The sequence below is a fragment of the Betta splendens genome, chromosome 22, assembly GCF_900634795.4.
Source record: "Betta splendens chromosome 22, fBetSpl5.4, whole genome shotgun sequence".
In the NCBI taxonomy this organism is placed as follows: Eukaryota; Metazoa; Chordata; class Actinopteri; order Anabantiformes; family Osphronemidae; genus Betta; species Betta splendens.
The window spans coordinates 9,166,695-9,193,991 of record NC_040900.2 but is presented as its reverse complement, the minus strand read 5'-3'; the positions used below and the strand labels follow the sequence as shown (position 1 = coordinate 9,193,991).

Genomic DNA, 27,297 nt, shown 5'->3' with positions numbered 1-27,297 from the left:
AAGTCAAACATATGCGACATTGAACCTGCAGAAAATAATGATTATTAAAATAAGAGTTACTTAAATTAATTAATCTGAATTCAGATAGATCAAGTGGAGACTTGAACAGGATGAAACAAGAAAAATAAAAAAAGATACCTTATTTTACGATATGAGATCAAAATGGTCGCACATGGCGAAAATCTTTGTTTTGGCTAAGGCTGCTCCATAATTTTAGATGAATTTGACGATGAACGGCAAACGCGCATGCGCTTTCGTATAAACATAGTTTGGCGCGTTAGACAGTGACTGATACAGAAACTATATCGGTCACGTGACTTTTCCAACGCTTACACGCACCGACGGGGGGGTTTCGCTCGACGCATGCGCCGACGCATCGGCGTTGCCATCACTATATCCTGTAGATGGCAGCAATGCTACAAGTTTGGATGCCGTGAAACCCCAAAGAAGAAGCATCCTGGGTTGTAGTTCAGCGTGGGGTCGTGGAACAGGATGTTGTCGTTAGTTTCAGTGGAGGATGTAAGACCAGTATTTCTTTCTTCTTTTATGCTTTAAAGGTAACTAACTTTTACGCGCTACTCCTTTTAGATTTTGAAATAATAAGTTAGCGTTAGTCCGACATGTTTTTGTATTTAATAGATACTGTAAGATTGTTGGTTAACAATACGCTGGTTTGCATGCTATAGCTAGCTCGCTAACACAAATCCATATCGCTTTCTTTATTTGTTCGTTTATTTATGTATTTATTCAATTTAAGGGCCCATCTATTTCGTATATGATAATTACTTAGTTGTTATTAGGACACTGCATTTGCAGCTCATTTGGTAGTGAAGCTAAAAACAACCCCTAACAAACAGCTAATTGACCAATTTAACGAGTGAACTAGTGGTTAAATATAAAGTCAGCCTGGTCGTGAAATCTTAGGCTCTGTTTGCCTAATGGCGCCAAATGTCATGTTTGTCAGAGCTACCTGTGTTTAAATGTGCGACTTGTAAAACCTATGCTCAAGCTAACTGCTAACATGCTAACCTTTCATTGTTTAACTTGTTTGAACAGAGGTTTTTGACTTTGCCCCCTTTTTCAGATGTGTTCTCTCAGCTTCGCCCGACACTCCGACTTTATAAACAACTGACATTTTTAACTTCATGCCTGTGTCCTGCTTTTTCAAACATTTTGGATGCCTGCTTCACTGTATTATCATTTTGTGGCGTTGTCCAGTCTGCAGCTCCTAACGACTGAGCAGCACAGAGGGCGATATAACCCACAGATGCTGGTATACTGTAAATGGATGCCCTCTTTGTTGTTTCTGAAGTGAAGAGAAGTAGTGATGGTGGTCTTTAATAAAGATGTGAGGATGCTCCAGGCCTTGACACGTATGATACACAGTATTGTTAAAGTATAGAAAGTGCTGCTTATGGAAATCCCTTTTAAGAAGAGTACTGGTGTTTGGGATTCTTTAAGGCCTTTATGGTTGTAGGGTTTGTTTTCATCCAGCGAAAGCTGATGCTTTTGTAACAAGTCAGGAGCAGTGCAGGCCTAGAAACCCATTAACAAAATGAGGCTTATCTTTTTATTTTAATGTCAATGTCAGCTCATTCTTTTTGTGTTGCTCTCTTCAGTTGCAGCTGACTTACAGTACTGTTGCTTTTATTTTCACACCCTGTTTGTGATTTTTAACAAGTCCAGACATAGCCAGCCTTGACACTGCTGTGGCTATTACCCTGCCCCTGGCCACAGAATTGCTCCATCAGCAGACTGGAATTAGAGCAGTGTTCGGGTTGGATGCTGTACTGGCATTTGGGCTGTGGTACCAAGCCATGTTGTTACATTTCTAGGTGGGGTTGTTAAAAAGACTACAGTACGTGCCCTGCATCCACTGTTCTGGTTTGGTCAGTCCGACTTGTTTCTGAGGATTAGTTCACCTCAATGCACAAAAGACACATAGAACATTACTACTGGTCTTTGTCTTTAAGGATGGTTTTTCTTTGTCCTCTGTGAGTTGTTAATGATGACTCATTTTCTTTTCATAAATTCTCTCTCGACAGTAATGGGCTGAAATCCTTCTGTGTTCAAAATGGCAAGAGAGAGAAAGTGCATCCTCTGTGAAACAGTCCATGTCTCCAAGCAGGTGCTTTACTTTTACGTGTGATTAATTTTACAAACATTTGAATATTGTGTCATTCATAGTTTGTACATTCATGACTTCGTGTTATGTTGACGCTCTAAAATAAAATTAAACGTTATATCCTCGTAGAGTCACTGTAAAATGTAACCTTTTTCATAACCAAAACAAAAACTTCATACAAAAAATTTGTTTGCAGGAGATGAATGAGCACATGAGAAGTATGCTGCACCACCGTGAGTTGGAAAAGCTCAAAGGCCGGTGAGTTGTGTGTTCAATGTAGAAGATTATAAACAACTATTAAAAGAATCTAGTAAATACTCAAATGTTTAGCTATTGTATGCTGTATTTATGTATAACAGTGCAGATAGGTAATCAGGGTCATGATTTGAGAAAATGTATTTGGGTCATGTGGCACGTGTGCTCATGGGCACGTGTTAGCAAATGGATATAAGGGCAGCTGCTTCAACTGTACCACATATATTTAGACACAATCTCTTCAGAACAACAGGCATGGCCAATAGAATTCAGCTGCCTATCTGTGACCCCCATGTAGATTACTAAAAGTATGTGGCCTTTGGCTAAGACGGAAGCATCTCAGGTTTAGTTATTGTATGTCGTATAAATGTTGGTAAGCAAACACAGTATCCATTTTTGTCAATGTTTTTTAAATATATACTGACTTCAAGCAGAACTTTCAAAATTATACTAGATTGTGCTTAGAATTGCATTATGATTTAGAAAGGTGATCCAGATGGTAACTGGACTTTGCCACAGACTTGGTAAGATTTGTCTCACGCTACATCACATGCTCTGCGTCTGTCCCAAGTAGAAACAAATGATGCTGTGGCAAAGATTTGAAAGAGCAATTGAAAAGGAGCCAGGACTGCTCCTTTCAGATCGACAGCATGACATACTTGGGAGAGGTTTTGAAGTGGAGGCTTTGAGCAGCTGTGCCAAGCTCCAGTTACACATGCTCTACTTTGGGGTTGGTCAGCAGGATGCCCAGGCGTGTTCTAATAGCGCATGCTGGCCCGGCTCCTGGCTGCTCAAATACAGACGTTGCCTTCTGTAGAGTCTCAGAGTGCAGCTGACACCATCATGAAAGCGCACTAGGCTGAGGGCGCCGTGCTTCTCTTTGCACGTCCCGGCGCTGTGCTGCATGGCTGGTCAGAGCTAGATTGACATACTGCGTTGGTCCAGCCCAGCAGCTCCTGGCTTCGCCCTGTCATCTATGGCCTGCTGACAGAAGAGAAACAAGATCAGGATGAAATGAAGATATTTATGTTTTTTTTACTAGATGAAATTCTAAGTTAGCTACCTCCTGATCTGTCACAGATAGAGAATTTGGTCATTCTATAGTGAGGATTGTTGAGTATTCTCCTTTCCTGAATTAATTTTGACTTTGAAGTAACAGAAAGTAGAGCCCGAGTACCTTGTTGCAGGCTCTGCAGGCAGGAAACTTAAACTAGACCTGAGCGTAACGATGCCAGAAGGAAGCATTGATCGCCCCCTCTCGCCGTCCCTCCCCAGGGATTGTGGACACGAGTGCACAGTCTGCAAAGTGACACTGGTGAGCCTGACCGATTATGCCAGCCACATTTCGAGTCCCACGCACAAGCAAAATGTGGAGGCTGCAGAACAAAGTCCGTCTTGGAATGGCACGGAGGACTACTTCGACCAGGCTCTGGTGGAGCTGATTGAAAAGAGAAAAGAGCAGATCAGGTAAGACAGTCCAGCTATTGCATTTAAAGCTTAGGGATTAAATGTGTATAATGTCAAACTGACTCTTGATCATTATGAGTGTACGTGTTTTGTAAGGTGATAATACACTATCTATAATTTATGTGTTTACTGTAGTGTCAACCAAGTATAGTCACATTCTGCTCGATGGTGCGCACAGGACTCTTTTAGCTGCTGCTTCACTCTGAGCTGTGACTGGAGTCTTGTGTCAGGACTGCAGCCTAAAAAAAAGCATGTGCTCACAAGTTTTCTGCTGCCTGGAAAAAATAAAACCTCACTAAAACCAAGACTTTGATCAAGTGAGGGTCACAATTATGAAAAACATACAGCTTAAAATGACAAACTCTGAAGAGTTACTCTTGATGTTTAGATGAAGTTGATTGATGTATCTAACCAAGTCTTAAAAAGGCCTTGAATTGAACTAACTGTAAGACTTGCCTGTTCTTACACTTTTGATCAATAAAACTGTGACCTATAAGAGAATTTAATTTGTGTTGACCCTACTCTTACCAGAACAGTTATGTGCAACCACAACGGTGTCATATGTTGCGACTGTTGAAGGCAAAAGCTGCCAGCTGTCACGTGCCACTTATAACCACATCCCAGTAGGTCAGAGCGGTCACACTGTAAAGCAGTCCCAGAGAATCCCAATGAACAAGGACAGGTTGTTGCCAAGGGAAAACTTTACACGTAGTCAGAATAAAATTGATCAGAAATTAAATTATGTATGTAAATTTAGATTCTTTAAAATTCAGTTAATTTTCTTTTGAATACAAACTGAACACCACATGTCTGGCTCTATGATACACTCAAAGTGGCCATTGAGTAAATCAATGTATCTATCTTGTTTGTTTGCAGAAAAGAGAAGGAGGCTGCAGCTGCAAAGCAGGCCGCAGAAGAAGCTGAACAAAGGCGGGAAGAGGAGTTTCAGCAGAGGTTGAAGGAAGCTAAGGAGCGCTATAGGATAGATTGTTCCTGGAAGCAGCCGTCTCATGGGTTCAATAGGAGCAATCAGCACAGTTCATGGTACAGGGCTAACGGATATAATGCCAGACCAGAGGAAGCACAGCCCTGGCGCCAAGGTAGACAGGGGAAGAGTGCCACTTGGCACGCGCAGGAACCGCCCAGCTTTCAGAACTGGGGCTCTGGACACTTGTCCAGAGGAGGCTTCCACAGCCAGCAAGGTTGGGGCCGGAAACAGTGGGATCAAGGTGCATTTCCTGCCAATCAGAAAAGTCGATTTCCTTGGCTCAGCAATGGAGGAAGCAGGAATGGGCTCTATGGCCAAAACAATATTTCCCAGTACCCACAGAAGAGTAGGCCGGTTAGCCGGGGCTCCCCTGTGAACCCACCTCTACCTAATTTCTTTGCCCAGGCTATGAACCAGTTTCCGAATGCCGATAATGAGCAGGGAGGGCAACAGGGTGATAGGTTTCAGAATAGGGCAGGTCAGGCAGCAGAATCTGATCACAGCACTAAAAACTCGAAGACCTTTGGTAGTAATCCAAAGCTGGACAAAACCTGTCGCTGGGCGCCCTATCCAGTCACAAAAAGTTTGGAATCTATACCTTGTAAAGACAACACCTCAAATGCGATAGATAAGTACTCCAAAGGACCCGCACCAAAAACGTGTGACAAGCAACCAGAATCTAGTGCCTTCAATAAGGTGTTACAGACGAAACAGAAGCCAGGGCAGACGTTGGATGCACAAAGTGTGGAAGGGAAAGCTAAGCAGAAGGTAAACACAAAAACCAAGCCCAAAAGTGCAAGTAGCAGCAGCACCCATGCTCAGGGAGAAGCCCAGCAGAACTCATCTGGTCCTTCCAAAGAGAAGTCAAACAAGTCTCTGTCAAACAATAAACTGAGGAAGATGTCCTCAGTTCCATGTCTCAAAAGTGACACAGAACTCAGCAAATCATCCATTGAAACGCACGCACCGTCAAAGCCAACCACGAAGCAGAGTGGGCTCCAAGGCTCCAAGGCTCTTCAAGTTGGGCCCCTGCAGTCGAAACAAGAGTCGCAACTGGCCGAAAGCATAAAGAAGGCCAGACAGATTGTGTTAAAAAAGAGTGGCTCCTTAGATAGCGCTAGTAAAACCAGGCAGGAAATGGCACGGCACAGTGTAGAAGTTGGAAATCGAAGTCTGGAAGTTTTAAACAAAGAAAACAGCTGTCGGCAGAACGTAGTGAAACCGAACGTACCTGACTCCATGATGCAAAAACCTTCATCACCATCAGCAGACAGCAGCCAGTTCCTCCAGTCCTTACAAGTTACCACCTCTAATTTAGAGCGCTCGCAGCCTGCAGCATCAAGCAGAGAAGATGAGGAGAGCAGGAAGAAAGTGGAAAAAGGTAGTGGCTCCCCGGCCCAAGATGAAGCCCTGCATGATGATGTTGCAGGGCAGAGCTCAGAGGGGGACACTCCCCCCAGAGGTGAAGTGCAGGGGGTGTCAGGGTCTTCAAGTCTACCCAAACTTGACCTGCTCCCCGTCCTAAAACGTGACCTGGCCAAGCACATCTGCCCCAAGAGCCACGAGCCCAACCTCAACATTGCCAGAAGGGTTCGAAATCTGAGTGAGTCACGGAAAGTCGACACGGATAAGGATTCGGGGCTCAGACCTACGGTGCGTCAGCTGATCAGCTTCTCCGGGTCGCGGCGCAACGTCAACTGGGAACAGGTGTATCAGGAGGTCAGGAAAAAGCAAGACAAGGGGAAAGGCATGCCAAGGTGAGGTTGTGGGCTTTACACACAGTGTTTGCATTGTTTTAACAGGGTTTAAGATGTTATCTTTGAATGTGCTCCAGGTTTGGGATCGAGATGGTGCCGTACGACCAGGAGGAAAACAGCCAGGAGGAAGATGACATTCCAGTGCTGGAGGGCTTCCAGTGGGAGTCGCTGATGGACATCTCCGCTCCAAGTGCAACCCGCAAACGCTCGTTGTCCGAGAGCAGCGTCACCCCTGCAGCTGTTCACTCGCTGTTTTTACAGAGAGAGGGCCTCGGCTCGGAGGAACCTGGAGCTTCCGTGCCTCCCATGTTCTCTCAAGAGAAGGAAAACTCTGAGAAAGGAGTGGAGCTTGGTCAGCTTGAGGCTAGAGCAAAGAAGCAGCCTCACAAGCTAACATCAGCAGGAGTGGAGGATTGGATTACAGTGCTCGGAGATAGTTCAGGGACAGAGCAGCATGACGGCCAAGGCACAGGAAAGAGGCGAAGAGCAGCTGCTGTGAGTAAAAGAGTTTCTACTGATTTAATACATCTCAGTCTGTTTATCTATGGTTTTCCTACATTCATTCTTGGCTGTCATTATGACCTGAGTCCAGTAATGTGTCTTTTTCTCCATAAAGGATGCTGCAAGTGCAGAGACCTCTGGCTTGGAGCACAATAGCAAAAGGAGGAAAGTCAAATCCAAAAAAGGTTGTTATCTATGAGTTCTGATGCAGTAATGGATTTATTCAGTCCAAATTACCAAAACAAGTCAGCAAACTGTTCATGATTCACATTTCTGTGTGCAGAGCGCTTGCAGATTGACCAGCTGCTGGCTGTGTCTCTACGGGAAGAAGAGGTGAGTCGCTCTCTGCAGACTGTGGACGCCAGCCTGATCCAGGCTCGGGCTACGCTGCAAGCTGCCTACCTAGAGGTGCAACGGCTCATGGTGGTCAAACAGCAGGTGTGTTTCCTTTTTATTTAAGCAGGTGCAATCTTATTTTCAAGAGAGGCCTGATCAGATGGCCATTGCAAGACAATCACACATTCTCTTAGATCACAAGTTGTAGTTATTTTACCACTCAGCCACATAACATTTTGTATGTGTTTCCTAGGTGACGGCAGAGATGAGCACACTGAGAAACAAGCGCATTGAGATACTTAAAGGGATGCAAGGTAATAGAATAATTCTTTTAAACTGATGGCTGCAGTAATCATTCATTGAATGCGGTGCATCTGAGTGTGATTACTGCAGTAAATAGAAATAAATAGAATAAATGTTTTTATACAGGTAGCGTGGAGGAGTCGCCTCAGATCAAATTGAAAGAGAAGACAGAATCATTTGATACAGAGCCCCATGTTCCTTCCTTCGTTCCTTCCTCCTCTTCCTCTGGTGCTGCTGCTCCCAGTATAACGTGTAGTTCTCTGGCTCGGCGTTCCTCCCCTCCCTCCTCCAGTCTTACCTTCAAGCCCGTCGTGATCAAAGAGGAGCCACAGTCTCCTGTCAGCCTGAGCTCAGAGATGGATGCTGACCACATAGCCCGCATTGTTCACAGCACCACTCCAGAGCTGCCTGTTGATGCTGCTAACAAAGAACAAATGTGGGACAACTTCAGAGCTGCTGGCCACTGCAATCCGACTCTGTCTGGAGTGATCGAGAGCACTGAAAAGGCCGTTCAGTCCACCAGGATCCCTATCGAGCCTGATTCCAAATCCCCCATTAAGTCTCTCTTACTGAGCAGGAGGGGTTCTGAAACAGGGAGCACTGTTGACTGTGCTGATACGCAGTCTCTTGAGCCCCCCTCAGGGCCTTCTGCGTTTAATGTTCCGGAATCTCCGTCTGAACTCAGGAGTGGGAAGCGTGTCAGGAAGTTGAAGAAGAGGAAGGTGCTGAAAAAGGCAGAAGGCCCCGAGCAGCCGTATAGCAGTGACACAGAGATGGAAGGTGAGGCGACGAGGCCGAGGTTTCTCCGCCCACGAAGGAGACCCAGTGGTGGCTCTCAGGTCAGTACCTCCACTCAGCCTACGGAGGTTGGAGAGGACATCAACGTAGAAGGCAGCGAGGAGCCCGGCAAAGCACCGTCAAAATCTGAGAACACAAACCGTTCGCATGAACACATGGCGGCGCTCCCACAGGTGGCCTCAATTGTGCCACCGTTGAAGTTGGAGCCAGAAGAAGCCATGGAGATCACCGAAGCCTCTCAGCAACCCCAGACACAGGCCTTCCCTGCAGCCCCGGCCCCCGACTCCTACAAACCTGAGCCGCAGAGCCTGGCATGTAATGAGGTCACTTCCACCAGTGACATGGACGTATGCAGGTCCTCTGAGAGGTGAGAGACACATGTTTTCCAGATATGATATCAAGCAGTCAGAGTTTACATCGTGTGGTGGTGCTTCACGATTGTTTGTTTTTCTGTGTTGCCCACAGTGAAATGCCAGTTCCGACCAACTTGCCAAAAATAAATAAGACCTCATCAGGTATGTTTGTCAAGAAACTGAAGATCAGAGATCCAGCGTATTTCTAGTTGTCCCAAGTTGTTCCCAGTGATGGTGCTTGAATAAACATAGACACAAGTTTATTCCTTACATAATGTTGACATTTATTTTACTGTCACAATGTCAGTGCAGAGACATTTGGCCTGAAAGACTTATAAATGCATAACCAAAGCAAAGCGGCCAGAATTAGAAATGCCTCAGTCAGTGACCACGTTAAAATAGACTCTAGAGAAGCCAGATTACTTATTATGGAGAAGATATTCTTAGAGCAGGCAGCTGACCTGCAGGGATGCTGTACAGCATAATAATTGATGGCTGCTGTGTATCACCTCCATCTGTTTTTCAGATGCATCTAGTGATCACGGCGAGGATGAGATGCCGATGGAGGGGGTGTTTGAGGGCCACCAGGAGGCAGTAAATGCTATGCAGGTCCACAATGGGCTGCTCTACACGTGCTCAGGGGACCGGACTGTTAGAGCCTTCGACCTGGTGGTGAGTGTTTATGTCTGTGCGAATATGCCAGTGAACATAGCACAACGTGAGAGTGTTTCATTTTGCTGTCGCTCTGTTGCAGAGTCGTCGATGCGTGGCTGTGTTTGAGGGTCACAGCTCTAAGGTCAGCTGTCTGCTGGTGTCTGTAGCTCCCAGTCTCCATCACCGCCTTTATTCTGGCTCTAGCGATCAGACCATCCGCTGCTACAGTCTGAAGGTATGAGCGTGTTTCCACTAAACCGCATGCTGGTTTCATGGTCCACACCCAGTGACACTGTGGCATGTGTCCACAGACACAAGAGCTCGAGCAGCAGTTCTCTCTGCCAGACAGAGTCCTCTGCTTCCATAGCCGCTGGAAGACTTTGTATGCTGGCCTGGCGAACGGCACGGTGGTGACCTTTAACCTCAAGGTAAGAAGTGCTGCTGAATGACCAGTGACTAATTACATCCACGCTGTTTGCTGGAGAGTCTCTTATCCTGATGACATTATTCGTCTGTGTTCAGACAAACCGGCAGATGGATGCGTTCGAGTGCCATGGGCCACGAGCTGTGAGCTGCCTGGCCTCATCGCAGGAGGGATCCCGGAGGATCCTGCTGGTGGGGTCCTACGATAGCACCATCAGCGTGCGAGACGCCAAGAACGGACTCCTGCTGCGTGCACTGGTGGGACACACTAAGACCGTCCTCTGCATGAAGGTAGGAGTTCATCTTTCTGCACGATAAAGATGCAGTCGAGGCTGTTTTTCACAAAGACGTTGTAATAACTCATCTTGTGCTCTCAGGTGGTGAATGACCTGGTTTTTAGTGGCTCAAGTGATCAGTGTGTCTACGCGCACAACATCCATGTGAGTGAACCTGTTAAACTTTATGCACAGTGCATTTTAATATGTGCTTTATAGATCGATTTGTTTATTTTTTATCTATGATACACATGTTTACAGACAGGAGAGCTTGTGCAGGTCTACAACGGCCACAGCCACGCTGTTTCTGTAGTGACTGTGTTGGGGAAGGTGATGGTGACGGCCTGCCTGGACAAACTGGTCCGAGTCTACGATTTGCAGGTCAGTTAATTATCCTGCTGACTCAGCCTGATTCTGTAGTAATGTGACAGTAATTACCTTCAACCTGCTCTCTGCTCCACAGACCCACAATCAGCTGCAGGTCTATGGTGGACACAAGGACATGGTGATGTGCATGGCTATCCACAAGAACATGGTGAGATCATTTGTTGCAGCTCGGCAGCGTCTGTGTAACCTGCTGGATTGGTTATACAGACTCGTGTGTATGTTGCGTTTTAGATCTACACAGGCTGTTACGATGGCAGCGTTCAGGCCGTCAAACTCAACCTGATGCAGAACTACCGCTGCTGGGTAAGATAAGGGACACACCGCAGAATGAAAGTGTGAACTCAGTCTTTTAACTTTCCTCCGTGCGTCCCGTTTTGACAGTGGCACGGCTGCTCCATGGTCTTCGCTGTAAAGGAGCACCTGCAGCAGCACCTGATCGACAGCCACACCAACCCCAGCCTGCAGAAGCTCCGGTGCCGCTGGAAAAACTGTGAAGAATTTCTCTGCACGCGCAACAGCTCCAAGCAGGTATGAGCAGCCTCACTCATCCCTCACATTTCAACAGGATCGTCTCCTCTCCTCCATGTTAGCGGCAGATCCCGTGCTGATCGGGTTTGTCTCGATCCTGCAGGGGCTGCTGGTGCACATGCAGAAACACGCTGAGGAGGAAACAGACGTGGAGCCTTAGGGGCGGCTGGTGGGAACACCGTTTCTTCCCGAGCCCTCTTTCCTTTCCTATCTTCGCCCCCTTCACCCTATCGTTAACCTCCCATATTGGGGGGGATGTTCTAGGGACCCACTTTAACTTAGCAGCGCTCCCGTCGAGCCTGGTGAGCGGCGTCCGACGACTCCATCCTTTATGGTTGGAATCCAACTCTAAGAGAATCACGAACGGAGGAATGGTTGTGCTGTTTTTTTTTGTCTGTTACATTCGATTAAAGAAAACGCACCCTCCTCTCTTCCTGTCTGACCACTGCAGTTCCTTTTTTCCCACTGACCAAAGTAAGACAAAGAAACACATGACTTTTGTTTGTTGAAGAAACTCCAGTGTTGCCGGTAAGCGGGGGATGTGTCATGCTTTTCAAACAGTCACCTGGCTGCACTATGGCATGGGCTGAGAGATGTTTTCAATGTTGTTGTGATGTTACATGTTGAGCAACTCGTTTTATTTTTCTTTTCTTTCAAATTAACCTTGTATTCAACATTAAATTTAGAACTTTTAGAAACTCATCCAAGGCTGTGTTTTGGTTGAGCTGCGTGATGAGAATCCAGTCGGTAGCATTTTATTTTGTTACCTTTTATTTATTTTTGGTTGCTCATTCAGGTGATTTAAAGATATTGAGGAACTTTGGTGCAGTGTTGTGACTTGGCCTGAAGTTGTCGTTTTGCAGTGATGACAGAATCAAGACGTGGACGTGCTCATCGGTGTGGGTTTATTCCTCATAGCCGCTGTTTTCGATGAATAAGTAGTTTGTTTTTTAAATGACATTTGCTGCTTTGGATGTGTCTTTTATGTGTAGCGTCGTGCAGGAAGCGCCAGAGCTGTATTTTCCACAGTGAGGATTGATTTGTAATGGAGGTGAAGGACGTTTAGTGGAGGTGTTTGATGGAGAATTAGCATTCGTCTCCCATGCCATGCCTCACACCCGTTAAAACAAGCTCAACACTACACATTCAGCCGCTTTTATTGAGCGTGGAACCGCTCTGGTCCTCTGTTCAGCAGACTTCGGTATTCCAGCTCTTGGTTTTTAAGGATTTGTTCATTGAAATGTCTTCACCTACTCGTTGTTCGACAGTGAGGAAAACGTGCGCGTCTCCTCTTACCTGGCATTCCTGAGTTTCTTCATTTCTCTGTTAACGTTTTTTTTTAATAAAGTGCAATCCAAGATGATAATAATAAAAAGAAATGTAACATTACAAAGATTTCTGTGTCGTCTCTGTGGTGTTTTAAGGGGAAACCCCCAACTTCACATCAACACTACTGGTAACGCAGTCAACCCAAAACAACTACACATTTATTATAAATGATTGGTTAAAATGGCTAAAAAAGCAGTACACTCATCTTAATAGGAGAATCACAAAAAAAGCTGCAGTCCAAACAATTCTTTCAAACCCTATTAGAACCTCGAACATCAGCATCTAGAACTTGTCAGCGCCACTGTTCGGTTGTCGAACCCCTTGCACCCGCATGCAGAGATGAACCACTGGTGCTGGGTGAAAGGGATGCCTGAGTTTGTCCACCGAGTGGCGCCGTCTGCGCAACGAACGGTTCCTAGTGGGGCTGGCAGCCAGTAAATCATGACAGGATGGGGCAGAGAAATCCTGAATCGACCGTTGGGTGTTTGTAATAACGGGTTTATTTCACTGTGCACTGATCTGAGTACAGGAAAGACGACCCTCGTTGCTCAGATTCGTAACGGACGATGAGCAGTGATGGACAGTAGACCAATACAGAAATGAGTTGCCAGCAGAGGTTCTGTGAGGTATCGTGACAGCAAAAGAGGTTGTGTGTGTGTGATGCCTGAGAAGAATACGGTACGAGTGTAATTTGTGATGAAATGGTCGGCGCCTGAGTCCGACCGTGGAGCGGGAGGAGCGGGGAAGATGAAGTGGAGGAGGCCTGTTGAACTGTGGGGACTGAGGGAGGGAGGCTGGAGGTGGATGAGAGCACACAGAGTGTTGAGGTAACGGCTGGCGGGTCCGGGTCCTCCTGTGGAGCGGAGCTCAGCTGGGGGCTTCTCTAGGCGTACATGGTCAGCTGGAGCCACTGGACAAGAAAAGGTGCTTTTTAATTGGTTCTGCTCAGTTTTTAACTTGAGAATTAGTTTTCTGTTTACTTTTGAAGATATTTACTGTAGAAAAATGAATAAAAACCCTCCTTACCTCCAGGACACTGAGTCTGATTGTACCATCTCCATCCTGATCGAAGGCCTGGAAAGCCCCTGAGGAGAGAAGCGTCACACTGCAACCATCATAAAGAAATGACTTCCTATTTGTCTGCACACCATCAGGTTAGAGGTTGTTTGCAGGCTCGTGACTATTAATCGCTCTGAGACTCTAGCATTTTACAAAATAAATGAAGCCCAATTCCAACGATAAATTCAAATGCTTAGGGTTTGTGGCATTTTAGGTAGTTTGACCTAATCCCACTTACTGAACATGGCCTCGAGCCGAACCAGGCAGCTGATGAAGCTGTCGAAGTCGATGTTCATGTTGTCGTTTGCGTAGCGCATGGTGATGATGTCATACAGCTGGTTGTTGAGACGGAAGCCTGAGCGGGACACAAGACACATGACTGCACGGTGACAAGAACATCCAGAGGGTGAATTCAGGCTGTGATGACACTTTAGAAGTGTTTTATGTCAGTTATGGGTTATTGATGAGTAGAATAAATATTCTATTCTATTCCTACCTGCATCGTTAACGGCGTTCCTCATCTCGTAGCTGTTGATGCTTCCAGACTGGTCCGCGTTGTAATGTTTGAAGATCCCCTGAAACAGAGACGATGTTTACTTGGGTTTAGGTTATGATTCTGTACTGTGGAAAACAGGTTAAAACCAAACCTGCCACTGTTTGATCTTATTCCACAGGTGCCTGAACTCCTGAAGGTTGAGTCTACCGGTCCCGTCCATCTGAAGCAGGTGGAGTTAAGAGCACAACGCTGTCAGTGACACAAGGCTGGATCCACGGCGAGGTGAACGCAACGTTCTGCGTTGTGCGCCAGTGTGACGTGCTCTCAGTGAAACCTCAACGCTTTACAGACCCGGCCACGGGTCCCGGCAGGTTGTGCTTCCTACAGACAACACAGTCCGCCCCATGCACTCGATACAAAGGATACGTCCATCAGAGCAATCATGCTCCTGCAGCTCTCCAGGCTGAAGCCCTCAGTGTTCAGGTCCTTGTCTGGAGAGGATGCAGAGACAGCCACAGCTTTACACGACATACGATTACAGTTAGACAAGCGTAATAGGGTTAATAACCGGACGGAACGTGTAAAACCTTTGGAAGTGGACAACAAATGTGCAGATTGTGTGTTATTGGAGTCGACTCACGTTTGGTGATCACTCTGTTCAGAACATTTTTCAGCTCGTTGGCTGAGATTTCCATGTCCTGCAGGAAAAGAGATGTCATAAACCTTCATAAACCTTCATAAACTGCATCCCTAAAGTAAACGTGGCAGTGTGGCGTTTTCTGGCCCACTGAAGCATCTCTAGGTCTTAAATTTGAATCCGCTCCTCCCTCTTCTCGTACTTACGTCGCCGGCTATCTCCTGAAAAATAGTCCGAAACTGCTGATCCTCCTCGCTCTCTTCCCCCGCGGAGGCCGGAGCAGGCTGAGGCCACACGGAGCCGCACGCAGGAAGAACGGACACGAGATATGGACCAATAAGAATAGGCCGTGTGGAAATGCTAATAAGCTGATTCTGCTGGTTAATAACTCATTGAAATGGATTCAAAAAAACAAACAGGTTCATGCAATCCTGGAGGAACGACCCCCCCAACACACAGAAAACACACAGGTGGACACTTACCACTGGGTGGTCGGCCTCAATCCTGTTCTCTATCTCCCTGGATGAAGACGAACAAACAGTGGTCACCATGGTAACAACAACATCTCATTTGGACTATGACTCTGTGAAATTGTCTTTGTATAAAAGCCAATTATTAAACTAATTTGTGATCTATAACCACAAAACATTGAATTGACGCTCAAAGTCCTAAAATGAATCCATTAAGACTCAATGAAGCTGTAAACAAAGTGTGTTAGTTCAGTACCACCTGTTCTTGGACCCTAATATGAACCTGTCAAAGACACGGGCCACAATGCTCTAGCAGCTAATGATCTCCTATGGGCCCAGATCGGCTGAAGCTAAGCTCAGTGGTTCTGTTTGCTGTGCTCTGCTTCACAGCCGGCTCCCGGTCCGCTGTGCGCTGCCTGCGCTGATCCGGGCCAGCAGGGGGTCGGCGGCGCCGTTGAGGCTCGGGCGTGCAGTACTGAACACTTTCAAAGTTTACCAGATCACGCCCCGGTCGGACGTCGCTTGTCCTAAAAAAGATTCCATAACAGCTTCCAACTGAGGCCGATTTCTTCCAGCTCTACAAATCAAATTGCCGTTAACATGGTTTGCTCTTGGTGGTTTGTGCCCCACCCGCAACACAACCCAGAGACACCCCCACCCCCCACTGAGAAACACACAACCCGGCACTGTCCAACACACACGGACCACAGCTGAACTGGCTAAATAAAGCAGGGCTGGGTATGGATGGAAATGTGGAGCAGGACTTCAATTAAATCACATTCAAAGACATCCCTTTTTGATCCATTAAAACAACTTCAAACCCTTAATCACAATGTAAGTCCCCACTTTAAACTTGGTTAGAATTTAGAACTGATCTCATATTTTCAAACCCAGCCCTGATGGGAAACATTAAATGAACATCACCGGGGGTAAAATCAGCATCTATGAGCAAACATAGTGACTCTATCCCAGGTTGATAACCTTTAGCCCAGTTCCCCTCACCCCCCTCACCCCCCTCACCCACTCACTCTGAGGTGTTCTTCTTCTCGGAGAAGACGCGCAGGATGAACTCCCCCTCCTGGTGCGGCTCGTAGGTGGAGGGCACGATGACGTACTCGCCGGGGCTCAGGCGGAAGCGCTGCGTCACCTCGCGCAGGTTGATGTAGGACTTGCAGCGCGCCTTGGAGGAGTTGAACAGGAAGAAGTCCTTCTGCATGTGCTGCTTGTTCCCGTGCATCTCCTTTGGCACCTGCGAAGAGACGGCGGGGTGAGACGGTGAACGGGGGTCTGAACGGGCCTCGAGGGCCCGCCGGACCTCCGCCGCTGGAAAAGAACCCACTTCATAGATGGCGAAGCCGATGGTGAAGAGGTTGGCCCCCATCTTGCGCTCCTTCCGCCGGTTCTTCTGCATCAGCGCCACCACGAAGGTGCAGCCCACCTCGTTGTCCTCGGGGTCGTCGTCCTCCTCACACAAGCGCAGGCGGTACTGAGGGTTGGTCCAGAAGGTGTCTGCAGGGCACGTACATCTTCAGCTACCGTTGATGACACACATTGATCCACAGCGGCAGAAGCGGCTCGTGCTCTCCACCTGGGTAGTTCCTGCAGCCGCCGGCCGAGCAGCCCCTCACCCAGCGGCCCTCGTTCACGGACACCGTCCACTTGTGGATCTTGTCGTCCTCCAGGGCGTCGGGAGTGAGGTTGCAGATCTCGATCTTCGTGTAGTTCTTCTTGAAGTCCTCGAACGACATCCTGGATGTGGAGGTGAAGAGGTCAGGACGGGCTGGACATGCGGGGGGGGGGGGGGACGGTGGAAATGAGCCGCTCACCAGAACTCTCCGTCCTCAGCGCTCTGATGCTGCAGCTTTTCCTTTTCAGCCTTGGACAGCTGGGTCCACTCCTTGGAGCTGTCACCGAGCAGCACAACAGGAGCCTCTATTAGTCTGTGTTGAGGAAGTGAAAACTCATCCTCACAGTCCGTTCTCTTACTTGTCGCTCCAGGGTCCGTTCCATTCCACCTGACCCCACGGGTTCCGGAGGCGCACCAGGCGAACCTTGGACTCCTTGTGCTGCGACGGTTTACACTGCGGGATCAAAGCAGAGGGTTTGATGAGGTCACGGAGGCGTGTCCCGCGGGGCCGCAGGGACGCGGCGGTGCTGCGTCCTGCCTCACCTCCTCCACCGCCGTCACGGAGTACGCGTGACCCTTCACCAGCCCCGTCACAGTGCGGGTCTCAAAGCGGGCGGGAACCAGAGACTGCAGACATGAGCAGAAGCGCGTGTTAAAAGGTCAAAGGTTAAGTTGATAATGAGACTAAGGTGTGACTCACGTCGATGGAGCAGCCCATCAGGGAGCCTCTCTCCAGCGCTTTCTTCATGATCTTGTAGAGCTCTTTGGGCGCCTCCTTCATCTCGTAGAACTCGGTGACTCCGCCGGTGAAGTCCTCCATGGCCTCGGTGGTGTTCCCTCCCTTCAGGGCCTCGTAGGAACCGTGCAGCCTGGACACAGAGGAGCACGCGTTACTGGACGCTCGGCTCAGCGCATTCCTGCAGACCCGTCGGACTCGGCTCCAGTACTTGGCGTAGGCCTTCTCCAGCAGCGCGCTCCAGAACTCGTTCCTCTCGGCGGACTTGGTGAACACCAGCTGGTTGTTGAAGGTGGGGATGCGGTCGTCGATGACGACGTCAACCCAGTCGCCGTAGCGCCAGAACTGAAGGACAGAGCGCGGGTCAGAGGGGTCGGGGGAAGCAGCGGCTCAGCATCCTCACACGGGTCTCACCTGGAAGTGGAAGATGCCGGCATATCCCTCTGAGAAGCTCTGCTCCTGGGGAACAACTCGGTAGAGCAGCTTCTCGTTCAGGGTGAGGCAGGCGATGGCAGCCAGCAGCCAGCAGTCGCCTGAACACAGGAGGCCGCGTCGTTAAAAGCGCCGCAATCATTCGGTCACAGCGGAGCCGCCGTGGCGCTAATAATCGGACGGGGGGTCGGGGGAATGTAAAGGTAAAGATGCCCGTTGTCTCCGCTGGACATTTTGTTTTGCCGAAGGAGGAGACGCTGCTGACGCTTGTGTTTTCTGATGGACCTCGGCTGCTGCGCCTGAACAATGTACGTTTTTCAACAGGGAATGGTTGGACCAGGACTTTTGTCCCTCCGCTTCCCTTTATTTGGAGCCTGGACCGGACAACAATGAGAAATGCTGCTGGTTGGATTCCCCTCCAAAAGACGAAGCACAATGTAGGGAGGCCGCCGCGGGGGAACCACGAGATATTTGGGATGGGCTCCATACGTGGAGACCGGGTCCTCAGTTGTCCCGTAACAGGAGCCTCCCCTGAATGAACAGCCAGTCCAGTGCTGCTCCGCCGTTACTGAGCTAATGTGCGAGTTTGCTTTAGTCAGCAAGTTCCAACAAAACAATGTTCTCACCACTGACAACATTAAGTCAGATAAACATTAAAAGATTTTGATTGTCAAACGTCCCGACACTGACGCCATGACTGTGGCTACAAGGACGACAGAAGCATAATTACCCAGATCTCCCTGGCAGATGTCCGTCCGACTGGCTCCTCCGACGATGAACTGAGGGTTCTCACAGATTTCCTGCAGACAACGACAGACAAGCAAAGAGCAATCTCACACATCTGGATCTGGAGGTCGGCTCCCACAGCAGCACAAAACAGTCCCTCGCGAGGCCCGGAAAAAGTCCCGTCCACGTAGCTCTGACTATCGGCTCCACCGCCCACATGCCTGATCCATCCTTATTTAGCTTTGGGTTGACTCCATGTGCCGACCCAGTGTACCCCCCACCACCACCACCTCATACCTTGGGCCTCTTCCAGACAATGTTCTTGACCTTGTTGGACTTGTGCCCCAGCTCCTTGAAGCCCAAAGACTCCACAGAGGCTGGGAAGGAGTCGTCCTCGAACAGGCCCTTCCTCTGAACATACTCCTGTCTCAGGGTGTTGAAGTCCTGGTTGTTGAAGCGGAGCGGCTTGTTCAGGGAGCCTTCCCCGTCCCTCCTCTCTCGTTCCCGGATCAGCCGGTCGCAGAAGAAGCCGGATGGCGTATAGGGCATATTTTCTCAGCGCGTTCCCTTTTTTTTGTTGAAAAAACTCGCTTTTGCCACTTGTCTTAAAGTCTTTACGAACCTCAGCGCACCTGGCATAAATCCAAAGGGCTAATGTGTGATTGGCTCCCTCCTTGCGTGACGTCCCCCTCCCCTTCGTCACAGAGCAGATGCAAAGCCTTGCTGTGAAAGACGCATTCACTCCATATGCATTCACCTTTGCATTACCCTGCACATGCACATACGCACAGAAAACCCGTGCGACACATAAACGTCCATTCATTACGTCCCCATTGGTCCGACTGGACAATGACCTCTCCCCGGCGCTGGCCCGGCCGGAGCCATCATTGTTGGGTGACACAAAGGCCAGAGGGCTGCGCCAGAGGGCATGTAAAGAGGGGCCGGTGGATGCCCTGCCTCAGCAGAAGGCTTTCAGCGCTTTAAACCTGCTCTCAATGGAGCTCAGCGTTGAGCAGCCTCAGCACAACCACAGCAGGCTAACGCTAGCACTCATCAACAGGGAGCTGCTTCACACATTAAAGATAAGGAGCATTTACAAAATGAGTGGGCTTCAGTCTCATATGTTGCTGCTGTTGATTAGTCACAAATGGAGAATCTACTTGGACTGGTCGACCTGGAGTTAATGGATTCCTGTTAGCCTTGAAAATGAGTATTTAATTTGTTTAGTTTTCAATTGTTAATCAAACCCTCAGTCGCATTTGAACTAAAGTAAATTTCCAAAGAGAGTGGTCCTAAATGTTAACACAGCAGAAGGAAGGACTGATCTGATTTAGTTGGTTTTTATGGTATAGAATTGTTATTTTGTTTGAGTGTTTTGTGACTTTTCTGGACTCTGACGTCCGGTGAGCTGTCAGACTACTCTGTTTTACCATCAGCCATGATTTCACATTCAGAATTATTATTAAATATCTGCAATTTTAAAAACCACATATAAATCAAAAAGAACATTCTGTTGTACTTCACAATAGAGAGCCAAGTCAGTTACACCTTACAAATATGATTTTAATGACAGAATGTGCATATCTTTCTTTTCACTTTTCAGAAGCTTGATTTCAGGATGGTTGCAGCAGGGGATCAGAGTTCTGTGTACGTTCTGTGTGTAGTTAACCCATGTGTACGTCCCAGTCCTGCGACACTCGGAGCTTCAGGTCGCTCACTGTCAGGCTGCTGCTGGACTCCATGTACTGAAACTTAGCAGGAGAGTCTTTGGTGCCTGACAAAAAGCCAAAAATGTTAGAATCAGCCGACGGCCCCTACACGTGCATGTACAGTCTGATTCTCCACTGAATGTGGCAGATCCTCACCTGACATGTGCACAGTGACCGTGGACGGTTTGCTCTTCAGTCCGAGGACGATGAGTGACTCTACGCACGTATCGCAGTCAAATGTGCCGTCCTCGCTGCCCGGACTGAAACATCAACATCATTATAATGCCAAGACTTAAAAACCTGAGGCTCCTTTTACGAGTGGTTTCCCCCCCTGCTGTGACTCACCGGCAGAGCAGACGTCCTGCCCGCACGCTGAACCGGCGCAGGCGGAAGGACGACTCGTCGCGGTAGTCGAAGGAATGGCCGTCGTCCAGGTACAACTCCCCGTCGGCGGCTCCCTGCAGAGAGAAGGGATCACAGAGTAGAACAACACGACGAGCATTGTCTGTTTACCCTGTTTACAGTATCAGACCATCCTTAAATACTCACCTGGGAGTTTAGAGCCACGGTGATTGAAAGGGGGAACGACTGGAGCTGGGCTGTACAGGAGCCACTCTCTGTGGACCTGCAGACCACAGAACCTGCACGCTGGAACACTGGAACCTGCACAGAACAACACCAGAGCATCAAGCATTGGGCGAGATTGACTGAGCTATGAATCACTCATAGTAAAGACTAACTGTGCTCAGAGTGACTGGGAGAGTCAGGGTCCTGCCTCCCTCATACGCCTCTTTAGAGCTGATGTCGTACCAAACCTGAAATAGAAACCTCATTAGAGCCTCTAAACGGAGGTGAAGAAGTGTCTACTGGAAGACATCTACCTCATCAACCCCAGGCAGGAACACGTCCACTTCCTGAACACCTGGTTCAGTTACAGGAGAGGCAAGCAGTGCTCCCCCTGCATGAATTCAATAACAGTCAATGTCTGAAGAACCAGGCAGTTTTACATTCACAACTAAATGAATTAATCACCAATCATGTACTGGCTGTCCACAGTGAAGGTGTTCTGCTCTTTGGGGAACTCCACCCACAGAGGTCTGTTGGAAAGATTTATTTCTGCTCCATCACCTCTGGCTTTTTTGTGGCTAATACTGATGTTTGTAGTTGTAGTACATCCACCGAACAGCAGGTGGCAGCACCACTGACCTGAGAGGAGGCAGTCCAGAGGTGTGAGCCTGGTAGAACAGAGTGTACCAGTAGGGCAGAAGGCAGTACCTGAAAACACAGGAGATTGTTTGCTATGCACTAACTTTAGCAGAGGAACAAAAGCGTTGTACATCTCTGACTGGTTGATTGTAAGACAGCTGCTCTCTGACCTCTCCCGGATGACCCTGCGGATGGCAGCGGTGACCTCGTCGCCAAACAGCCAGGGCTCCCGGCGCTTCGACCAGAGCGCACAGTGGTTGCGGAAAAACGGCTGCAGGGCGGCGGCCTGGTACCAGCGCAGCAGCAGCTCCGGGTCCGGGTCCCGAAAAAACCCGCCGACATCCGCTGGGAAGCGACGGTCGAGGTCAATGAAGTATAAACATGGAACAGAGCTGAACTCTGCCTGCAGTTTCCCTGCTGTCACCTCCACAGAAGCCTACGCCCGTCACGTTTAGAGACAGAAGCATCGGAATGGAGACCTTCAGGTACTCCCAGGAAGCCACGTTGTCGCCCGTCCACACTGCTCCTGCGGTCGTACCAGAAGCCTCGAATCAAACGATACGGGTCACGGAAACCTGCTGAGACCACTCACCGAATCTCTGCGAGCCAGCGAAGAAGGAGCGGCTCAGGACGAACGGACGCTCTTTGCCACCTGAGCGCTGGATCAGACCTTGGGCTGTGGCCCCGTGCTGCGTGAAAACACACAGAAGCAGTCATTAATCATTCACAATATGTCCACAGATATTGAATAACGCTTGTTTTGTTGTGACATTGCATTGGTAGTTGTACAGCGTTCCACTCGGCTTCTGGCTCACCTGGTAAAAGCCATACAAGTTGTGTAATTCCCGGTGTTCCCAGCCCCCATGATGCACCGCGTCCTTTGGCATCGTCTGCTCCGGCCCACAAAATACAGAGGGTTCGTTCATGTCATTCCACAAGTATAAGAGTGGTGTCGATCCCTGAATCAGACAAATAGAAAAAAGGGTCAAAATTGTGAGAATGTTATATATCAGAATTGTTCAGAAACATCGACATTGTATTAATACATACTTTGTACTTCTCCAGACCAAAGCAGCTGGAGTACCACGCTCGAGTGTCTGGGCTGCTGAAATCCAGATAGCACGATTCACCTGCGAGATGAAATCAAGTTGGACACACAATAAGAGGGGTTTAGATCATTTATTAAAGCGCACAATGACAAGAAACAAGCCTTAATCAGAGAACAGTGGGAAACCTCACCAGGCCAGCATGAGCCCTTGAACAAGTCTCCGTCTCTGGTCTTGACCAAGTGTCCTCTGTCTCTGGCCTCACGGTACAGGGACCACTCTGGATCAGTTTTGATGTGGGGATCACTTATAACAACCAACTAATAAAATACAAATTATTAAAATTTAGAAACATAAACATCACCATGGAGTGTCTTCTACACACAGTTCACCAGCCTGACACTGACCTTCCTGTTCTTCCAGCCCAGGTACTTCTGCAGCTGCGCTGGTTCAGGAAAGCGAACAGGGTCCCAGGTGAAGTAACGCTTTCCGTCCGTGTGCTCGATGTCCAGCCAGATGACGTCGTAAGGGATGCGGTGTCGATCGAATCCAGCGTCCACGGCCTTCACGTCGGCCTCGTCCTCGTAGTTCCAGCGGCACTGGTGGTACCCGAGTGCAAAGAGCGGGGGCAGAGCTTGGTATCCTGACAGGGGGAGGACACGAGGAGCCATGTAAATAAACAGACAGCGGTCCAACGCACGACTCACTGTGCGGCACAGAATCGTCTCGGACGCCCCCCCCAGCGCTGCACCCGCACCTGTCAGCTGAGCGTACTGGTGGAACACCTCCTGTGGACTGGGCCCCAGCAGAACCAGGCTGTCGATCACGCCGCTCTCTGACAGCCAGTGAACGTCGGTCTCAGGCTGCAGCCGCGTCGTCCTCGCCAGCACCTCATCCTCCTGGGGTGAGGCAGGAGGCCAGTAACTCCCTGGCTGCAACGGTTCACGCGCACGCGCTTAAAGAAAAACAGCAAGGTTCACCTGCGGGTCGGCCGAACTGTAACGTAAGTTCACGAAGGTCTCCGATGCGTTGAGCCAAAATACAGCCAGAGTCCTGTCGGGTTTGTGGGCGACCAGCAGCGGCACGGACCCGTACAGGCCCAGGCGACTGGGCACGTCGTAGGCGAACACGTCCAGGTTATACAGCCGATAAGGCTCGCCGCCCCTGTGGGAGGAGACGCAGACATAACTAAACGAGCTGACGCGCTAGGTGGCACGAGCGCCGCTGTCTGCGCACCGGGTGTCCGCCAGCTGCAGGCTGTCGGCATGTTCCGGGAGACCGTACGCGTGGCTGAAGCCATGAAGACAGAGGTCTGCCCCGATGCTGCTGGGACCTGGGGGTCAACAAGAAAGCCTCCAACTCATTGCTTTAAGAGGAATAAGTTCCTGAGAATGATCAGATGGTCCTCTGCAAACAACACCAGTACTAGAAAAGCCATAAAAGCTCGCACTGTAGTTTTAACTGACTCTAAAAAGGTTTGTAGACGCGTTTGTGAGTAAAGTAATAAAGACACAAACCATTTGCTTTAATGTCCACAAACTTGTGGAAGGTTTCCGTCCATAAGGAACTGGTCTCGTCATCTTGAGGCTGTCAGCGGAGCAAAAGGCGTTTAGAGAAACGGCGTCGTTAAATAACAGTAACGTTACGCTGCTGTGTGCGTCATCTTACCTCGCTGCCGCAAGATTGGACCATAAACACAATTAAAAGAAAAAGTTAACTATTGCCACGTTCTCCACTTTTTATTTCGCTTTGCAGACCTCACCTCGGTGGATCCTCCAGTTTCTCGAACCACAGTTTGTTTTTGGAGTTAAATGTAACCACCACTTTGTCATCACACAGGATCTCCACTCGGAAGGGGAAGTGCCACACGCGGACCTGGTGACGCCCCGAACACCAGGAAAGGGTGACGGAGTCCTGAGTCTGTCCAGCCAGCGTCATCCTGCCACACGATGGAGGAGAAGGTTTATTATGTACCAAGGCCCAAGAACTGGCCCAATATACGAGTGGCCGCCTCAAGGCACTGCTTGTGTGGCCAGATAGCACAGCGGACACATGACGCTCATCTTACTGTTCACACTGGGGTTCTCCTGTTAACACATCTGGAACTCTGTAGCGTGCTTTTAGGGGCTGGAGCTCATCTATTAATATTCTCACAGTGTTGTTTTTGCAAGGTGACAAAGTGAGGAGGAGTCTGGTCTGAAAAACATAAACAGAAAATCAACATAGATTCAGTGTTTGGGGTCTGGGTATGTCCTGAAAACGTGTCTCCAAACAGTAAGAGACTGGAGACCGTATGAACTGTGTCAATAAATACGTTGTGGATGCTTTGCTCAGACCTCGCTGTCGGACCCCAGCAGCTGGAAGCGCGCCCCGCTCTCCGTGAGCACCATGGTGTCCAGAAGGGCTCGGTGCTGCGTGCTCGGACCCTGCATCTGCCGCCTCAAAAGGCACAGGGAAAAATGAGAAAACACCAACGTCACAGCACAACAACACGTCCCAGAAAGCAAAACGCACCCGTAAAAAGCGACGTCAGCGCTTGTCTTGAACTTCTTTGCCTTTTCGGTGTCGACCTCAGGCGGCTCATCAGGGACGTCGCTGTGGAACAAGCAGGCAATGAAGGGAGCATTTACCCAAGTAAAATAAGCTGCACAAGTTCAAAAATACTGATTTCACGACAGTAAGGAAAGTTTATGATTGTTAATGAAATGTGTTCAAGGTTTGAATAATGTACTTGACTTAACATTAGACATATTGGTTTGATTTGTGTTAACCATATTTATTCTAATTGTAATTACTATACATGCATTAGTATAGTAATTAATTCACACCTGGGGGAGTGCTGTATTCGCTTCTGAATAGTAAATTACATATTAAACAGTAAAAAATGACAAGTAGAAATAAAATTGTACCTGATGAACTGAAATAAATGCAGCTAAATGACACTGAGTGAAAAATGAGTCAAAGTCAAACGTCTTGAAAAATCAAGATGTTCTTACCTAATAACAGGTTGTTTATCTTCTTCCATTTCAGACTGACGCTCGTACAACAAATATCAACCCTTCAGAGTAATGTTAAGTTCTTCCGGTAACAAAATAAACACTATTTTCTGTATGAATTTATAAACTCAACCTGCAGCACTGGCGTTAGGACTTGACAGCGACGCCTAAACATAACTTCCGGTGTAATCCTTTCACACAAAGCTCCAAATAAATTAACCTCGCCAAAACAATAGTAGCACAAAAAAATTATTCAATAGTTTATACAATTTTTCCCAAGTTATGAGCACGTTTCTATCGCTGTGGTTTGAAGGTCAACTTCCGGGTTCTGTCAGGGAAGCGATTAAAGGCAATGGAGGTCATTCTATGTGGTATTTTTTAGAGAATGGAGAACATTTAAGTCCGCCGAATTTACTGTTATCAGGTTCTCTTTGCTACTGCTTTGTGCTGCACCGTCTAGTGCCAATGAGTTACTTAAATACCAAAGGAAACCTAAAAACAATATGATTCTTAAGGGAGTTCTGTGACAATAATTAAGACGATGACGTGCTTAGAAATTAAGTCACACGCAGAACCCTTAAATGGTAAAAAGTGTAATTACGTAAATTCTAATGGTCAGATTTGCCCTGGACATAAAATTTTGGTTCCAAGAAAATAAAAACCCGATACTGTTCTAGCCCGTCTCTCCACACTCAAAGTTGTCTGTACCCTTTTATTCCCCGTGGTCGTCTGTAACCGTGTCGCCCCCTGACGGTGACAGTGAGAACTACACACGGGATCACCCGGAACTGGAGGCGGATACTAGTTTGACCTGCGGTATCTGAACTGCGGTCAAGTGAGCCGTCGTTCGTTCATCCGTCGTTCAGCCAGCCGCGCTTCAGAAACGTCTTGCGCCCGTATTACGCGCTTTACAGCAGAGCACAAAACACGCTCGTCGCGACTTCCTCTTTTCATAGCGACACGTCTGGTCTTTTCAAAATATGGAAAAATACGAAACAAAATATTGCATATATAGAAAACTGTCGCCTAATAAAGATCTCTGTAATTTTACTGTAAAATTAAGCATTTATTAGTATTTAAAACTACCATGTCATACTGTGAAACTTTTATAATTAATAACTTAACTTTGGTGCATAGTTCCAAGCTCAGACCACTTTCTCCTTGTTCTACTAGAGGTGTACTATTACCACACAAAGATCTGTGTATTTTTACTGTATAGTTTAGGATTTATTAGTATTCAAAACTACCATGTCATACTGTAATACAGTCAACTTTGATAATCAATACCTTGACTTTGGTGCATAGTTCCAGGCTCAGACCACTTTCCCCTTGTTCTACTACAAGTGTACTATCACCACACAAAGATTCATGTATTTTTACTGTATAGTTTAGGATTTATTAGTATTCAAACCTACCAGGTCCTACTGTAACTGTACGGGCCGTATAGTCAACTTTATTCATTAATAACTTGACTTTGGTGCAAAGTTCCAGGCTCAGACCACTTTCCCCTTGTTCTACTAGAGGTGTACTACCACCCCACAAAGATCTGTGTATTTTTACTGTATGGTTTAGGATTTTAGTAGTACCATGTTATGCTGTAATATGGCCCTTACAGTCAAGCACAAAACCAATAAGTACTGCACCACAAACAGTGTAGTATGTAACTTTCATTTTTATT

The 27,297-nt window shown here is 48.0% G+C and overlaps 3 protein-coding genes across 14 annotated transcripts; 1 reads left to right on the top strand and 2 right to left on the bottom strand.

Annotated features, from left to right (window-relative positions):
- The first annotated feature begins 397 nt into the window (after positions 1-397).
- Positions 398-12,545, top strand: znf106a (zinc finger protein 106a). 2 transcript variants are annotated; one of them, XM_029138962.3, is made up of 21 exons: positions 398-519; positions 2,046-2,128; positions 2,322-2,383; positions 3,656-3,847; positions 4,724-6,592; positions 6,670-7,087; positions 7,209-7,278; positions 7,377-7,531; positions 7,683-7,743; positions 7,859-8,897; positions 8,996-9,045; positions 9,410-9,555; positions 9,638-9,772; positions 9,849-9,965; positions 10,060-10,251; positions 10,338-10,400; positions 10,497-10,616; positions 10,699-10,770; positions 10,854-10,925; positions 11,004-11,150; positions 11,254-12,545. In XM_029138962.3, exons 2-21 carry the CDS (start codon positions 2,075-2,077, stop codon positions 11,308-11,310), a joined length of 5,091 nt encoding a protein of 1,696 aa, XP_028994795.1. In that variant the 5' UTR covers positions 398-519; positions 2,046-2,074; the 3' UTR covers positions 11,311-12,545. The 2 variants fall into 2 exon arrangements, with proteins under 2 accessions (XP_028994795.1, XP_028994794.1); XM_029138961.2 differs by having other exon boundaries at positions 406-557.
- Positions 12,546-12,615: 70 nt separating this feature from the next.
- capn3a (calpain 3a, (p94)) lies at positions 12,616-19,352 on the bottom strand. 8 transcript variants are annotated; one of them, XM_041069132.2, is made up of 20 exons: positions 18,960-19,352; positions 18,667-18,736; positions 17,919-18,037; positions 17,716-17,849; positions 17,469-17,637; positions 17,312-17,395; positions 17,128-17,222; positions 16,968-17,045; positions 16,730-16,890; positions 16,481-16,650; positions 16,170-16,390; positions 15,154-15,190; positions 14,878-14,955; positions 14,675-14,732; positions 14,452-14,552; positions 14,186-14,254; positions 14,035-14,113; positions 13,777-13,917; positions 13,506-13,564; positions 12,616-13,389 (listed from the first exon to the last, which is right to left on the bottom strand). In XM_041069132.2, exons 1-20 carry the CDS (start codon positions 19,209-19,211, stop codon positions 13,363-13,365), a joined length of 2,202 nt encoding a protein of 733 aa, XP_040925066.1. In that variant the 5' UTR covers positions 19,212-19,352; the 3' UTR covers positions 12,616-13,362. The 8 variants fall into 8 exon arrangements, with proteins under 8 accessions (XP_040925066.1, XP_040925067.1, XP_040925069.1 ...); XM_041069133.2 differs by having other exon boundaries at positions 14,461-14,552; positions 18,960-19,351; XM_041069135.2 differs by having other exon boundaries at positions 14,452-14,525; positions 18,960-19,350.
- An 848-nt stretch (positions 19,353-20,200) lies between these two features.
- On the bottom strand, positions 20,201-26,445 carry ganc (glucosidase, alpha; neutral C). 4 transcript variants are annotated; one of them, XM_055505381.1, is made up of 24 exons: positions 25,620-26,445; positions 25,138-25,218; positions 24,938-25,062; positions 24,692-24,819; positions 24,292-24,562; positions 24,141-24,210; positions 23,860-23,956; positions 23,604-23,787; positions 23,381-23,522; positions 23,031-23,266; positions 22,817-22,943; positions 22,628-22,707; positions 22,393-22,536; positions 22,170-22,266; positions 22,002-22,103; positions 21,748-21,922; positions 21,578-21,646; positions 21,404-21,468; positions 21,253-21,329; positions 21,112-21,186; positions 20,921-21,034; positions 20,717-20,829; positions 20,528-20,631; positions 20,201-20,436 (listed from the first exon to the last, which is right to left on the bottom strand). In XM_055505381.1, the coding sequence occupies exons 5-24, from the start codon at positions 24,313-24,315 to the stop codon at positions 20,327-20,329; spliced, it is 2,205 nt and encodes a 734-aa protein (XP_055361356.1). In that variant the 5' UTR covers positions 24,316-24,562; positions 24,692-24,819; positions 24,938-25,062; positions 25,138-25,218; positions 25,620-26,445; the 3' UTR covers positions 20,201-20,326. The 4 variants fall into 4 exon arrangements, with proteins under 4 accessions (XP_055361356.1, XP_055361355.1, XP_055361358.1 ...); XM_055505380.1 differs by having other exon boundaries at positions 24,960-25,062; XM_055505383.1 differs by having other exon boundaries at positions 24,938-25,055.
- Between the last annotated feature and the right edge of the window lie 852 nt (positions 26,446-27,297).

What these genes read in the sequence shown, in the direction of transcription:
- znf106a (XM_029138962.3), top strand. Translation starts at nt 2,075, where the DNA reads ATGGCAAGAGAGAGAAAGTGCATCCTCTGTGAAACAGTCCATGTCTCC. An exon ending in TGCAGAACTACCGCTGCTGG is followed by an intron (nt 10,926 to 11,003) that starts GTAAGATAAGGG and finishes CCGTTTTGACAG; the next exon opens with TGGCACGGCTGCTCCATGGT. An exon ending in CGCGCAACAGCTCCAAGCAG is followed by an intron (nt 11,151 to 11,253) that starts GTATGAGCAGCC and finishes TCGATCCTGCAG; the next exon opens with GGGCTGCTGGTGCACATGCA.
- capn3a (XM_041069132.2), bottom strand. Translation starts at nt 19,211, where the DNA reads ATGCCCTATACGCCATCCGGCTTCTTCTGCGACCGGCTGATCCGGGAA. An exon ending in CTCTGATGGACGTATCCTTT is followed by an intron (nt 14,255 to 14,451) that starts GTATCGAGTGCA and finishes CACCTGCTTCAG; the next exon opens with ATGGACGGGACCGGTAGACT. An exon ending in TCAGACTCAGTGTCCTGGAG is followed by an intron (nt 13,390 to 13,505) that starts GTAAGGAGGGTT and finishes TTTCTTGTCCAG; the next exon opens with TGGCTCCAGCTGACCATGTA.
- ganc (XM_055505381.1), bottom strand. Translation starts at nt 24,315, where the DNA reads ATGGTCCAATCTTGCGGCAGCGAG. An exon ending in TCCAATCTTGCGGCAGCGAG is followed by an intron (nt 24,211 to 24,291) that starts GTAAGATGACGC and finishes CTCCGCTGACAG; the next exon opens with CCTCAAGATGACGAGACCAG. An exon ending in TGTGGACATTAAAGCAAATG is followed by an intron (nt 23,957 to 24,140) that starts GTTTGTGTCTTT and finishes GTTGACCCCCAG; the next exon opens with GTCCCAGCAGCATCGGGGCA.